At 38.5% G+C, this 17,020-nt stretch overlaps 1 protein-coding gene across 1 annotated transcript in view; it reads right to left on the reverse strand.

Moving 5' to 3' along the window:
• Positions 1-16,920, reverse strand: part of LOC139728671 (uncharacterized) — a 101,824-nt gene extending 84,904 nt beyond the window's left edge. The window contains exons 1-2 of the mRNA XM_071639610.1: positions 16,843-16,920; positions 14,046-14,367 (exon numbers count right to left, since the gene is read on the reverse strand). Coding sequence (XP_071495711.1) covers positions 14,046-14,348 — 303 coding nt within the window. The 5' untranslated portion in view covers positions 14,349-14,367; positions 16,843-16,920. The remainder of the gene's footprint in view (positions 1-14,045; positions 14,368-16,842) is intronic.
• Between the last annotated feature and the right edge of the window lie 100 nt (positions 16,921-17,020).

The raw sequence follows: 17,020 nt of genomic DNA on the forward strand, positions 1-17,020 counted from the left end.
GTGCACCCGTAAGCATCACGGCTTAACAACCATCAAGACGTTGCGGTTTAGGCATGGGTATGAGGCATAAGGTGTTTTTCCTATCCTCGCAGAAAAGACTGTAATGTCTTTGCGACAGTCTACCATCCTTATACTGCGAATGTCTTGATCAATTTACTGTACTTTCTCTGAACCCTCTCTTCTTACATGTTCTGTCTCTCACACTTTGTTCATCTCAATGGGGTTTTACTTCCTCTAGGTCTCTGCATCATTTTTACATGTGTGAGATATTCCTAGTTATGTAATGCATACGAACAGGAAACATGCACTTGGATGTAGGTAATTACTAGTGTCGTAGATGATGCGTATGATATGATGTACGCTATCATAATATGAACCTTATCTGAGTACATGGTATCTGTACATCAGCTGTCTGGTTTGGGGGAGAAAATGAAAGGAATGAAGACAAATTTTGAGGAAAAACACACACGAAAGGAATAGAGACATTCTTTAAACTTAACTGACACAACTTGGCATATAGTATTTAAACTGAGATGTGCTGCAAAGAAAGTTTGTGATCTTTGCTGTGCAGACACATGGTGTATAAATCTAGCAAAAAAAAAGAAAAAAAAACAATGTGGTTTCTTAACATTCTCATTGCATATTCTGACTCCTCATCATACACAAAGTCACTATACACACTCTCTTTATAAATATCTGTCCATCTCTCTATATATTGATCGGTCAATCGAACTAACAACGTATCTATCTTTCTATCTATTTACCTATCTACCTATCTATCTATCTATCTATCTATCTATTTACCTATCTATCTATCTATTTACCTATCTATCTATCTACTTATCTAGTTCAGTTGTTAACTATCCAAATTTCATTTACTGGTTCTCTCAAACTGCTTTTCCTTTCTGCACAGTTCTACAGTCTCCAAACTAATTCCTAAACTCCTTCCAGCAAAATTCATCTCCTTCCTTGTTTGTGTTTATACATGTAGTTCATCCTGTCTTGTTTACCATACCTTCAATGCAAATGATTAATTGCTCACCTGTAGGCATATCATCATTGGAAATCATGAGATTACATACACCTGCCAATGGCAAGCTCTGCACCAGACATTCAAGTGCCAGGTACACAACCCTGGGGTCTTCTAATCATCTTGACAGACTTCAACATTTTTCTTTTTTTTCTCTCTCTCCTGGGGGGTGTTTCATCAACGTTTGTCAGCGCAAAAAGTTGTCATTGCTGACAATCACCATAGTAACAGTAATTGACCAGCACATCTCAGCCAATCAAAACCAAGGATTTTGCTGAAATTGTCAGCGCTGACAAATGTTGATGAAACACCCCCCTGATGTATACTACTTGAAACAGAGAGTTTAAAGGGACTGTACAGTACTGGTTGAGGTGGGGATTCAGGTTTATAATATTCCAAAGTGAGATCATTAGAAACCTCTTATGAAATATGAAATAGCATGTAATTCTAAGAAGGATTCAATGTTTATTTGATGAAAATTGGTTTTCAAATTGCTGAGATTATATCCAAAAAAGTGATAATGATAAAAGGTGACAGGCCACGCCTTTTATCAGGATCTCTTTGTTTCACCTTGTTTTTGGATATCGCGTCAGCCATTTCAAAACCGATCTTCATCAAATAAACTTTTGATACCCCTTAGAATTGCATGGTCTTTGACATCTCATAGAGTGGTTTCTGAATATCTCGCAAAACGTTCAAAGCTAAATCCTCACCTCACCCAGAACTGTACAGTCCCTTTAAGTATGTACAGGGTATGCCCAGGCTACAACGAGTTGATAAGAACCAGTATTAACAAAATGCTTTATGTGCAGGAAGAGGTTGTGAATAACAAAATGTGGTGGTTTCAGTTTAGAATTGATCATATTTACAAAGGCATTCTGCTAGCCTCCCCCCCCCCCCCCATTATACCCAACTCAACAGGTTGTTATAAGAAGGCTAGATTATCAAGATATCATTTGATATGAGCCATCAGGGTGATTAACGCTGATAATTAAAGACTGGACTTTGAAAGCCGCAATGTGCGCAAACAGTTGATTTACGTAGCTTGGTGTGTACAATTGCTACTGTTGTTTCCTTTTTTCTTGCATGTTTTTGACATATTGTCTCTTCAAACCACACTTTTATGCATAAATTTTCATGCAAAGTCCAAGTGACCATGCATATCCATGTTGATCATTTTAACATGAGGTTTTGGGGGGCTCTTGCAAATTTCTCTCTTTAATTAATGCTTGGTGACATGAAAGGCAATATGTCGGAAATTTGAGAAGGCAACCATTCAGATCTAAATGTAAACAGTTACTTGTGAAACAAATGCTTGTTGACAAAATTGCAGTCGGCTTTAAGTTGCTACGCTACTGATACTGGATGATTTGAATTCACGAAACGTGCTTAGACATGCAATAGGTCGGATCGTTACGGCAATCAGGTATTAAATGTCTGGCTTGGGGATTTTGGGACATTACTGCGCTTAATGTTAATACCATGTCATCACAGGATATAGATCATTCGGCATGAATATATGTGACACTGTTCAGAAGCGGCTAAGCATCAACATGATGCCGATGGAGAAATCCCCGTAAACCTTCAGCGTGTCACGAGGCATGGTGTCACAATCACAAATTTTGATTCCAAATCTCTCTGCCATTTAATTTAAAGCTTAATAAACGCGATATTTCATATGTGACAGTTTGCGATCACATTTGTAATGCTAAATTTGGACTAACAGCAGTAAGATAATATAACCACTATCCACAGTTTATGGGCAATATGGAATAAGTTCATAACTATGCATGAATAAGTGACAAAATGATGTGATGATTGCAATAGCCATACTTGGTGGCAGTAGGAGAAATTATCGTAGTGTTAGAAGCAAAGTCAGTAGAGCAGTTGCAGTGTTAGCAGTAGTACAGTACATAATGACAATGATAAAGAAAACATTACTATGACTAAATCTACTGCTACTACTGCTACTGCTACTACAACTGATGACATAGAGAAAAATGAGTTACTGCTTTTTTTATGATAAAATGACAAAATGGACAGAACTCAGAAAGAAAATTCTTGAACTTTACACCTTCACGCAAGAAGTGTGTTACCATTGTAAATAACTAAAAATAAGCCCTCACAATTAAAGGTCAGCAAAGCGTGCATGTACTTGACTCCATCTCCAATTACAATTTCTGCTTCATTGATAAAAACAACAACAGCAACAACAACAACAAAAGAATTCATAAATGTTAGTACGTTTTTAAAGTCTTTTAAAGCTAGTTTTCCCCCTATCTTGGCCTCTTGTTTTTGGAGAGAATTCTAATGACAGGATCACGGAAAGCGCCACGCTGCATCTTGTACACCCCCTTGGAGGGCTCCTCTCTGTTGTCGGGGGTTACTCACCCCCAAGCTCTGAAAGTTGGGAACCTTTCGACAGAGGGAGACTTGGCGCTTTTCGGGGGAGAGAAAATTATGGCGGGGATCAGGAGGGAGTGATAGTTCTTGTCAACGGAACTCTGTTCTTGCTTTAATACTGCCACATCCCAAGATGCAAGGACAGTGAGCGCTGCAATCATTAAGGCATATCGCCTCGCTCTTCTGGGACACCAGCAGTTGATGAATCTCTCATTTGCGCACAATGTACGCCAATATGCTTGCCTATAAATATCAAGAAGCCGTTGCTACGAGACAGGGCAAAGTTATCAATTTGCCCGCAACAATGACGCATAGATACAATGACTTTGATATTTTTTCCTTCTTTTTTTTTTCATTTTACAGTGGATGAAAGGTTAGCGCAAACAGCTGTATCCCATATTAGGCATATGTACATGTACCTGTGCCTTTTATGCTAGTCTTTTATTCCTTTTTTTTTTTAATACAACCCTGCACATTTACATCAAGTATCCCTTGCTCAAGCTATTTACACAAACAATTTGACGATGCATCCACCATGTTTAACACAAAGAGTAAATACCAGAGCCAGTTTGTTAAATGGATCATAAGGACCGGGTTTTGCGACCAGTTCTTCTTTGTTGAACTTTGGTATGGTCTAGGAAATGATAGACTGAATAATGTTTGCTGCCTTCATCAGTTCTCTAGAGTAAACCAAGTGGATTCCCTTTTGCACAGCCATACCTCATGTGTGGGTTGCGCTGTACTGATCCACATCTTCAGGTTCTCAACTGATCCTCTTTTGCAAGAAGTGAAGCGGGACACTCTCACGTGTACGGGCCGTGGGTCTCCCACGCATAAAACATTGTCATCTACCGCTCTTGTTTTCCACGAGGGCAGCACGTTCCTACACCCTCTGCATTTCTTCGTAAACAAACTACGCATCTTATACGTCCAATCATGTGTGATACTTTAAAACCACAAATTTTAATGTGCAATGAAATTTTGAGTGCCACGTTCCGTGAATTACAATGCATGCAAAGATGCTTGTGGCTATTCAAACAAATTTGATGCCGCAAAAAAAGCCGTTTCAACACAAAAATTTAATGCTGTGAATAATTCTGGTTTAACCTCTATTCAAATGAGGCTCCTTGGGTCCATAAATATGAAAAAAATAAAATTCCAAATGGCATTATTCAAAGAGACACATCAAATAAAAAAGTATTCTCTTAAAACTTCTGCTTCATTTGTCTTCTTGAATGTGAACAATTCAGGAATGTAAGATTCTAAAACAAGCACAAAGATTTCATCTTGTTTAAGTCCAATTTAATCAGCATAGAGAGTGAAAGCCATGCAGTTTCAAATTGATTTGAATTCACAGTTGGTTTCCAAAACAGAATAATGGGTTTCTCGAGGAAGGAAGTGTTGTACCTTTTCTAAAACTGCCATACAGTTCAGTAAAACATGGACAAAATTTTCAGTGCGCTAACATTTCTTTTTCCATGACCTTCCAAAAGTAAGTTTCATATGAATTTTAAAAGTATCAAAAGAGACATATTTCCCATTAGTTAATCATACATTATGACAATTGGCATGTTGAAAAAAATTTGTCAAATGTTACAGGAGAGGTGGAAGGTTCATCCATTTTAAGCATGATAATATTTGGAAACTTAAGTACAGTCAGGAGAATTGTCATTTTATTTTAAACAGCACAGCTCTCTAAGATTGCAAGAAATACTGACAACTTTAATATTCTCACAATGATTAATATGATTGAGCTGAAACTGTCACTGCAAGTATTTGTCACATTACACTTCAAAAAAAAAATGAAAATGAAAGGGAAAGTAGTATCAGGTGTAAGATGATAAAGAATACTTCCCCTCTTACAGTTGAAGCGCTCTCACACAGTGTCGGGCTAACGCTTTGTGTCTGCGCAAAATGGGGGAAAGGTCTGCCGACTGGGCTGGCAAACGAGAATCCCTGGTCTTTCCCCAAACGAGGAAATTATTCTAATTACGTGATAATGAATGACTCCGATGCTCTGACTTGACAGTTGCCTTGACTGCTGGCCTCTCTGAGGAATCACTCCTGATTTTGGGGCGAGATATTGAATCTTTAATTTCTTTTCCCCCATTTAATATGCTTTTGAGATATTACAGTCAATTCTGCAACAATTCTCCTAAACTCACATTCAGATTGATTTCCTGGTTGGCACCATTGAGAGAGAGGCCATCGAGTGCAAGTGAGAGGTATAAGGAAAGGAATGCCCATTATTTCTGAAGAGAAAAATTCTAGAACTGGGACATGACATACTGTATACGCCAAATATTTCTCTAGGTTTTTATTTTCGCGAATTTCGCAAGTCAGGTGCTATTCATGAAATTAAGGACACACGAAAATATTGACTCTGATCCCGATGTGAATGTGACGTATGCGTGTAAACTTCTCCTTTCAGTACAGGACTCTACGATCGCGAATTTAACCGCTCGCGAAATCGTCAGGAATTCCCGATCCACAAAAATTTAGACTCGTGAAAAATATGGCGTATACAGTATATGTGAAAAGATATGAATTAGGCATATAGTTGCATTTTATCGAAAGATTTTTGTTTGGGGGGGAGATGAGGGAATAACTTCCTAATTCTTCAGTACATACAACAGCTTTGTTTAGGAGAACTACATGTTGCCCAAAAATATAACTGGCTTGGCAAAATATATTTGTGATATTAGTTAGGATGTATCCAACAAAATAGTCTTGAATGTTTGCTTTTCAGGGACACCATCTTTTTACACTTATATCTTGCCTAACATACCTAATGCATTTTGTCACCTGTTTGTATTTTTCCTTGGTATAAATAATTTATCTTTGGCTAGAGCTCTAACATGGTCATAGTGAAAAGAACATGAAGCAAACTTAGACAAACATTTATAGCAAAACCCTTTAAATAAACCATTTGTAAAACTCCAGTGACAATGAGTCACAACACAGACCGCCTTGTAATTTGGCAAGCCCCATGAGCGAATAGATTTGTTGATCTAATACTATGCGTTTACAGTATCACCACAAACAGCATAGCTGCATAATGACACCCTAGCTGCCGTTGGATACACACACACACACACACACACACACACACATACACACACACACATACACACACACACACACACATACACGCACACACATACACACACACACATGCACACACACATATACAAACCACACAAGATAAGACAGGGGATTTCATAGAGCAAAATTGATGCATGAAAACTCCCGACTGCACAAAGACTTAAAAAAATTTCTTGCCAAATAGTTCCCTATCAAGTAGGCCTATGAACTTCGTTCAGCTTCGCTGAGCTTATCATCATACGCTGTTGGTCTTCAGCTTTATGTGTGACCTGATACAACAACAACAACATATTTATATGCTCCATATCTTACACATTCATTGCCCTGGAGCAGAGGAACTAACATGGCTGGCTGCATTTTTAAGAATGTACCCTGTGGACTACACACACACACACACACACAAAATCTTGTCTGAATGAGTCCATGCTATTACACGTAAATGCATGTTTTTGAAAAGATCCTGTCGAAGGCATCTTAACGACCATGCAGTGAATTGAAATGTGATTTCATACTGACTTTTCTTTTTCAAAACTGCAGTTCTTATGAACCTGTCTATGACCCAATCTTTCTTTCTTACTAAAAATATACTATACAAATATACATAATACAGGAATATGTGCCTGTATAAACACAAAATAGAGGAATGTCAAAAAGATGTAAGGTACAGATCGGTTTTGGTGCGCTTTCCTTATCTGTCTGTTTGGTTGTTAGAAAAGAGATATGCCCTATTGACTTACAGATTGCATGTGAGCGTGTCGCATGTTGGCACGAAGGAAGTAGGGGCATTTACTGTCATTCTCATTTACGTTCTTCACAGCTACTTCTTTTGTTTTTGTTTTTGTTTTTTAAAAGAAATTAGAGTCTTTTTGGTGGTATCAGAAATGTAAAATGAGATTCTGTGCAGGCGAGAAATGATGAGATGTTTTAGCCCAGCACTCTGACAAATCAGTCCAAACTTCCTGCTCCTCCCATGTTTTTTCAAGTTTTTTTTTTTTTCCCCCACACTGCATGCTACTTTAAGTTCCTTAAAGCAGTAGCTCCATATATGCAGGCCCTCCAACATTTCACCCTAATTTTTAGGTGATCAGGATTAAAAATAGCCTATCTGTGATAAAAATTGAACAACAAACTTCCTCCCAGTTCGCGGGGTGAGACGAAATGGAAGTGCTGCTGTTTGTCATTTGTCTTCTTTTGAGTGTGGACTGCTGCAGGACAGAAACGGCGAGCTTTCCAAATCGAATGTCTTTAGCACATCTGCGACCATGAATTCAATGTTGTCATTTACCTTTGCAATATGATTCATCGTTGCAAGGTTAAAGATGGAGCCTATTTCTGTTCTTAAAAAAATAAACCATCCCTGGGTGTTTGGCAAATCGTATGCTGCTGCATGTGGACGGATATGCTGCAGCTATAAAAAGGAAATGAGGGTCCGCTTTTTCCTTTTTATTGCCCCCATGTCATTCTTTGTTCTTACGAAACCCTGACCATGAATAGCCCTGAGGCGTTACACCCGTCATTGACAACCACTGATGTGATAGTTGCCCCCTCACTGTCTCCAGACATCCTGTTTGATTCTCTTCGTCACTTCCCCCAACATCCTCCACGAAGCCATCCCTTCCCCCCCCCCCCCACACCTCTCCTCTGCCTGGCCTCCTCCCCTCATCCTTACCCTTCTCTCCCCCCTCCCCCCCCCCCCCCCCCACCTCCATGAGTCAAGTACACATCGGGAGGGGTACGTCAAGGAAGGAACTTCTTCGGAAGAGCAAGGTAATTACTAGTCAAGCATTGTCTGATTGCTGCGACTCCTTGAAACATGTTCACAGAGATGGATATCATCGCTGCCACTGGAGGCCTCAAAAACAAACTTCTGAACCTAGATCTTTCTCCTGAAATAAATCTCACGCATGCATGTTGATGCCTACCTTAGCCTAGCATCACCACGATAAGCTTGATTTCTCATACATTTTTATACTCATTGCTTTGACAGGAATCCAGTGGGTCTTAAACACTTTGTGTGCTGTAAGAGATGATTGGCAAAGAAAAACCCATAGCGTTGTACACATTGCTTGAAATCTCTGGCAGAAAAAGAGGTATTGCAAAGAAAAATTACACGAGATTTCAGAATCTTGCAGGGAATATGACATTTGATTACAAGCAGTGAGTAAAAGTTAGCTAAGTCATTCCAGCATAGTATGACATGCATCATATAAAAGTGGTGTTGTATCCACAGAAATGTAAACTGAGTTTGAATGAACAATAATTTGTTGTCACATAAACCACAGGTCTAAAAAATAAAAGAATTAAAAAAAAACATGAATAAATTTGATTCATACTTCAATGCAAGTTAAACATGTTATTCACAAGTTTGTGTACAGTTTGCCCAGCATTTCCTCACCTAACAACACCACGTACAAAGATCAATTTACTTATGGCTACAAAATCACTTAAAGTAGGCTCCATTAATATCTAATCAGAAGGCAACGTGACTAGAAATATCTGAGGTTGAATATATTTTGAAAGAGGCCTGTTGTTTCTACATCAAACTAGCAGGGACAGTGTGTTAGTTCTCACTAACACATATGTATTTCACGTTGCACTATCAACACCTTTACTTTATTCTTTTGGAAACATTTAGGGACATATTTATAAACAGTATATTTGCTATCTAGGTTATTTTTTCTTTAAAGTCACATTAGATCATATAATTGAAGAATAGAGTAAGGATGCTTCTCAAAAAGTTATTACATGTCACTATCATTGCTGTGAAGTCATTCTTTATTCGAGAAAACTGAGCATCTCAGTTTCCTGAAAATAAAGCATATCAAAAAGCTGTGAATATTGTGTTACAGACAAAAAAGAAAAAGAATAGGAATCATGATCCTTGTAGCAAATCTTCTCTCTCAACTTTTTTTTTTTCCAAATGGAAATTTTGGCCGATGATTACGGACTACAGTCAAGCAAAATGATACTGTAATGTATTCTCTGATGATAGCATCAGAGAGATATTATTATATTTCTCTCAAAATTTTTCTCTCATCTCTCCTGGCACAACGGGATATTGGCAGAGCAGCTGCTTCAAGGGGTACAAACAATAATCAAGCCAGATAGTGTGACCTTCCACTTAAAGAAGTTCTGTCTATAAGGTACCCCATAATTCAGAGACATACAGGAAGAACAGCTGCCTCTCCTATATGTAGCACAACACATTTGTAGGACAATATAACTATGTGTGTGTACATGGACATATATAGATAAAAACAAATTTTGCTTGTATCTTATAATAACTGTATAATGAATTTTCAATAATTATGTACTTATATATACTCATATATTTATGTGTGTGTACAGTAAATGAACATTTATGTACCAGGGTATATTGATGTGTATGTGTAGTGCAGATCATGAATATTGTATAAAATACAAACTGTTGTAAATTATGTGTTATATCTTTTATATTATATTTTTTATGTTTTATATTTGTACAAGGTAACATAGGATGGAGTAATATTTTGCTGCTGCGTCATCAGCAGGTCATCACTTTACTGCCTGCTGGGTTAAAGTACATGTTTAAACTATATTATGTGCAGCCACTTTACATTCCCATCTGTATTTGCATTGTAACTGGCATTGTAACTGGCATGTGTACCAGAGAAAGAGAAGTGGCAATTTTACTACATGAAGCTGATCATCTCGTGCCAAGTCTCATATCACATCAAACAAATGTGTGGCTGGTTAATATTTCATTGCAAAAAGCTTGCTGGAGGAACTAATCGAGACTCCGCAGCTAAAACTTGCGCAACTTTCTAGCATCTGTGTTGTTAGCATAATGTGCAATAACGTAACTCTCATCGCACACAACAGTATGCACAGACTCATATCGCCATGAATATCTATGCAATGCAGTTACAGTCTGTGGCTATCGAAACCTGCTTTCCAACAAGGTGCTATTTTGTATGTTACATGCAAAATATGAAATATATGAAGATGACATCTTGCATACATTGTATGTGATAATGACATCACGGCTTCGAATAGAATCGATGAAATGGGAATACAAGGTAGATCTCAAAATGAGCAGAAATGTTAAATTCCAAGCTAAACTCACTTCACAGTGTAGACTGTACAATTTGATTTGATTTTGACTTGATTTGATTTGATTTCTGCATTTCTTTTTTTCATACAAGAATGTACATTATAACACAAAGTCAACTGTTTAAACACATTTATTGGGTAATACTTAAACAGAAGAAATATATGGAAAACAGTAAATGAATGCCTTAAATGTGCAGCACTGCTTTTCTTGATAATAAAAATGAGATGTAGTTATGTTTGGATATCACACGGAAGACGTGAGGTACTGAATGTATCCAGAAGCAGTAGTGCTGACACACTTCTAATTGTTGTTGTTTTTTTTTTCTCTCTATTATATCATGTCCACCCAAAGCCTCTCTTCAAAGGTACACTGTAGGCCTATCTTCAAAGGACCTGCATACAACATACTGACAGATCGATGTATTTCACGATCTGCAACCTCTCCACTGGGCTGCGTTAAAGTCATGTTAGTGCTCATGTGTCTCTGCTTCATGCCGATCCACTTCGGCGAGGGCTATTTTTGCCCGGCAAGTCCCCTCTAATCACAGCGAAAGGAAATATCCCATTACACATTTTAATCCTGGCAGTTAAAACTCCAGCACTTTGCTGTGCAGTTTGACAACACCACGAGTACGCACTGCGTGGGATGGATAGTAATAGGGTATCAAAAAGGAAAAAAAAGAAAGAACTATGATGATGGTCAAATCCAATAAAAGCGGTTTCATGGCTGATCAAAACAGAGTCAGTAAGGTAGACTTGCGGTGAGTCTACGGATCAAAATTTGTGCGCCCCTTCTCCTATGCTTGTAGAAGGTCGTCTAAGAGTGTAATGGGAACTAATGCAGACCTCAAAAACAATTTGACTATCCCTTGATATTACAACAGTAGAGACACAGAGAGAGTATGACATACAGAGAACCATATTGATATCATATAAAATGATACGATGTCGTAGTTTACATAATATTTGTGACCATCAAGACATCCTGGTATTCACAAAATTCCAATTGTCACAACAAAATGTGAAAACATAAATTTTTGAATACCAAAGTTTACTTAACCATTTGGAAGCAGCAAAACTGCATAACATGCATGTGGAAAAACAGTTTGATGAATAAAAGATGGGTCAAACAATAAAATCTACGAATTGGACAAACAGAAATATGATTTCAAATTTTAGCATAAGTTAGTTTTGTTTAAACTTGGAACTATCAAGTGAACATTGTAGCATACATATCACTAATATAATAACAGATCGAGCTTGTTTAATAGATTCATGATGGTCTTCAGTAGGATTTTTTGTTTGAAAGTCTGTTTGACTGACAGCTAATTGGCCAAATCCAAATATACGTGGAATTTGCATCAATTGGTAGTATATGAAATCTTTCAAAACAAATCTATTCTCTGCTTTTAAAACAGCTACTTGCCAAAAAAAATACTGAGGCCTCAGGGGTATTTCCACAAACTATTATTGGCACTGTACGGACATCAACCCAATGGCCAAGCCTGACTCAATATTGTATTTTGATGAGGTATTTTGGTACAGGTTGTCATAAATAACATGGAATCTAAATATGAACGTAAAAGGGCACCTACAAGTAAAAATTGTGTAACAGTTATGTTTGAGAGTAAAAAATGAAAATCTGATCATGAATGAAGTGCATTTGAAAATGGCTATGACAGGGTTTGATTTTTGTAGGAAATCATGGGACAATCAGAGACACATTTTTTTTCTTCCTGCTAATTGATAAACTTCAGTATGATAATATCCAAGTATTCAAGACGTAAAAATAAATCAAAAAATTAATAATTGAATGTGCTCATGCTGTATTGACGGTAAGCAAAGGTCAGTCTTTAAATGTAAGTCGTTGTTGAAAGTTCGGTTTTGTCAGCAGCTGGGACATTTCATGTGCATCTCAAAACAGTCACAAAAGTATGCAACACAGGGCTGACAGTTCTTTGCATCAATTAGAAGTGGGAAGCGCCACATGCATCTCGCATCCAGTGAGTCATGTAGAGTAAACATCGCCCAGGGCCCACTGCATGATCTACCACAGACAGCTCGCTTGCTTGCTAATGCTTCATGTATCCCGAAAATCTATCTCTCCGTCTCTGTTCTCTCCCCTGCCCTCCCCTTCCCTCCCCTTCCCCAATTCTTCCATCAGACATACTTTTCATCGCACCCTCTTATTAACAGGCTCCAGCTACTGTGCACTCGTCATCCAACCCTCCCGAATTGTCCGCATCATTAGCACCCATCCACCTGCCGTTACACTTACTTCACTTTAAATACAGGATGTGAATAACTCCTTAGCAAGAGTCAACATCTCATCAAGATGACATAATGCACTTGCTGGCAGTAGAAATGATGCTTGGCAATGCTACCCAAGTAGTCTTTACACGATGGTTCCTCCACACATGTTCATTATAACTCTAGAGCCACATTATTGTACTGTGCCCCTTAAGAGAATGCTAGCTACTTTGAGTTCATGAGTCAACTTCAAGTGCAGGAGATAAAATTAGTATGAAACATTTAATAGACAAGGGCATGTACTCAAGCCACGTACAGCATGGTGCTCTGTGTTATGCACCAGGACAGTGCATCAAAATGCAGCAATTGAAGATGATGACACTATAACAGTGCAAAAGTATACCACTGACCAAAAATCTATAAATCTTTCAGCAAGATACATACCTGATTCATTCTAACCACTTGATTTTGATGCTGTGAATTCGTACAGAAATTCCCCATCTGGTATAGAATGACTACTAATGACTACTAAAGTACACTGTGATTTGTCCTTTACTAGCTGATGTACAAGAACAGTCACACTCGAAGCCTTTGTTGAAGCTTGTAGATTTCCTGCCGCAAATTGGATGAATCATTACAGAAATAAAACTTATCTTTCTAAGCTTTGCTTTGCTGTACTGTGTGCTGAAGAACTCAAACAGAGAGGTTTTTGAGTGGGATTTTGGGGGGGATTGCCGTTAGAAATGAAAGAGGAAACACTCTAAAACCACACAGCATTGACGTGGAGCTTCTAATATTACACAGAAAGAGAAACTGCATGGTAAAGTTTATCGGTTATAAGGTTATCAAAACACATTGTTCTAGTAGAGTAATCATTGAGGAATAGGTCAAGAGGACACATTTCCTCTTTTAGCAGAACTTTATTGCGTAACATGAACATGGTGTCTCCGGGACAAGCATTTTGAGAAAGAAAAGCCACTATTTTTCTCATCAAATATAGATTGTCACATTTCTGAGTAACTTCACGATGTAACACAGTCGAGAAAATGTGTTTTCTGGTTGGGAAGATGCTGATGCAATCTGAAATAGCACCTCTTTTCGTGAAATCATCTATCTTGAATTTCAAGAAGTTTACATTTTTTTTAAAAACAAATTGTTATCTTACCGCATCAGATGACTGTGAATTAAGGTCCACCAGAATTTCTCGGTTGACGGTCTCCTCGGACATGATACACCACTCCTCCAGGGACACACAGCTGGAGGCTGTATTGACCCTGTCCCTTGGGGGGCTCATGGTGTCCGTCTCTATTCCATCCTTTTCCACACCGTTCTCCTTGATTCCCTTTCCATCGTCGACGCTTGCTGGCCGCGATTTATCCGTGTCCGCTGCTCCATCTCCCTGCGCGCTGCCTCCTCCAGACGCTGGCTCGCACATGGCTGACGGTTCCGAGTCCACGGTTCCTACCATGTGCTTCTGCAGGAGGAGTCTGGAGAAGGTGACAAGAAAGATAAAGGAATAAGACTGAAAAGAAGACCAAAATGATATTAATTTTACAGGAAATGGGCTGGCTTGATTTGACATACCTCTTAATATCTATCTGGAAGACGTAATAATTCTGAAGAAAGGTGTGACTGTGCAAAAGCAAAGCCAGCTTTAAAAGTGTCAATATTTCATTTTTCTTTTCAAATCACAATTTGATTGTCCAATAAGCTCTGATAGATTGTATATCTAAATGCTATTGCTTTTTGATTTACGAAAAAAGTTGACTGACTCTTCATGACCACCTTCAATCTTACAACGCTCTTACGAGAGTGTTGTACATGAAGTATATCACTTCTCTGTATGGCTCCTATTCCAGCAAGATCTTCTTTAACTTTCCAGGGAGATTAATGGCAATTAATCCAAGGCAAGTGACCAAAGACACAGAAAAGCAGTCCAATAGGAGAAATATATGGCCCACAAAAAGAAGAAAAAAAAAAAGAGAAGTGAAAACAAATATCCACTTTATCAGCACCTTGTTCAGAGCTGGAAGGAACTCCGCATTAAAAATCCACAGGACCAGACGGTAGCTGACATAGGAATAGCACCATTGGTTGAGGGACCCCTGTTCTGCCCGAGTCTCTCTTTCTCCCACACGCACGCTTTCTTTCTCTCACTCTCTCTCTCTCCCTTTTCTTGTTGCCTTTACTGCAAGGCTTGTCGGTCACACACCGCGCACAGTCAAAGCCCGCACGCCCCGCTCTGCCACACTGCCAGGCCTTGCCGGGCAAACACTGACAGTGCAAAAACTGGAAGTGAGCTAATGCTCACCCGCTGCTACATCTTATCAGCAGCTCGGCACGGCTAAACGGAGCATTCCCCAGCCACCTGTATGCCAAGGTGAGTCATGCCATCCTGCGCTCTCCCGCGGCTTGCCGGCCTAAACCTGACGGTCCCAATAGGGGGCGCCAGGCAACGCTGTTGACAACGCTGGATACAGAGGGCACATGCATGCATTCATACGGACCAAAATATTTTTACAAGGTCACTTCGATCTGACATTGGTATACTTTGTACAAGGAGCGTAGCAAGTTTAAAGTCGTTGATTTTGTTCTACAAAGTGACCCAAGTTTCATGCAAAAATAGGCAGAAATAAACTGATGTGATTTTTTTTTTTTTTTTGCTGATGAAGACTGTTTTAAATTCTTTTTCAGGACTACAGTGTATTTCATTTTTTAAAGTCCCAAAGCTTGCAAATTGAAGATATATATATTGGCCTGATTTTCATGGAATAATTTCTTGTCAAAACTATACTGGAAACTTAAATTTCAGCAAACCTTTTCATATTCCAACAAAAAAGTCTGTCTCCCTCACAAATGTTTTTTGCTATAGGTGCAATTTACATAGCTATCAAAAAATATATCTTCAATTAGGTTTATTGAAAAACATTTTTGTCCCATCTACAAAAGAAAAGTATGCTTGCTTGGTGTGAAGTATGCTTACCATGGCTGGCTTTTGGCAACTTTATTGATTTCAATTTCTATAGAATTTTGACTTTTATGTTTGAAATGCTTCTATTTGATAATTCACAAAATTGTTTATTCATGGGGACAGACAAAACTTGGAAGAAAAGTGCAATAAAATATTGAAAGCCTCTTTTTCACAACATCACCAAACACATACTTGTGTTTTACCAACAATTATTGAAAACCGTAGTGAGGCAAATATGGCATCCCCCAACATTTACTGACTTAGATCTCCTTTCTTTCTTCTGTTCATTAAACCTAATAACTCAATGACTGGTTTACAGATATTAGCTTCAAAAGTAGATATGAAAAAGATAAATGACATCTGTCTACATTTCATTTGATTAAAGCTTTGTATTTGAATGGTACTCAACAATAGGAAAAAAAAAGAAACAAATAATTAAATGAGGCAGGATAAGACAAATGAGTCAGTGTGAATAGTGGTAGCAAACTTAGATGTCCTACTACCAATAATGTAGTGTAAATATTTACTTATTTTAGCAATAACATCAATCATATTATAAAATCATGATCGGAAGAAGAGAAGAAAAGAAGAAGAAGAAGAAGAAGAACTACAAGAAAGGCAATGTTCTGTGCTGTAAAACAAAAACACAACAACAGCCCAAATCGAAACGAATGTCCCAACCTCTGTATAGTCTCAACACATAAATTAAGCCTCAATTTAGCAATCGGCATGCAAACTCTATTTCACCGCGCGATGACAGTCAGTGCCCGCCTCCCCGCTCGCTGGGCGCTGTGGAGCCCTCTGGCTCGACAATGATCGCCAATCCATGTCCATCCATAACCAACCAAGTCTCAAGAAATAGTTAAGTGCAAATTACGATTTTATACAAAAAGATAGACCGTGGCAACAACTGGAGCAGTCGATCAGGAGAAGTCAAGACACCTAGGTGTTTTAGAAACTCCTGACAGAACCGCCTCCATTATTAACTTACACGATTTAAAGGCACAAGTTTTCGCGAATTCTTGGCAGTGGCCACCTCCCACATAACACCTGTCAGGAAACATTTGACAAATGGAAGAACCGAGTAAGCTGCAACTGCCGTGACCGTCGCATTGAACAGGAACGGTCCACACGTGATTGTCTTGTTTACTAATAGAGCGCCATCTATC

This window comes from Diadema antillarum, unplaced genomic scaffold (assembly GCF_040938485.1).
Source record: "Diadema antillarum isolate AM-2024a unplaced genomic scaffold, OU_Dant_1.0 scf00000019, whole genome shotgun sequence".
NCBI classification, from domain to species: Eukaryota; Metazoa; Echinodermata; class Echinoidea; order Diadematoida; family Diadematidae; genus Diadema; species Diadema antillarum.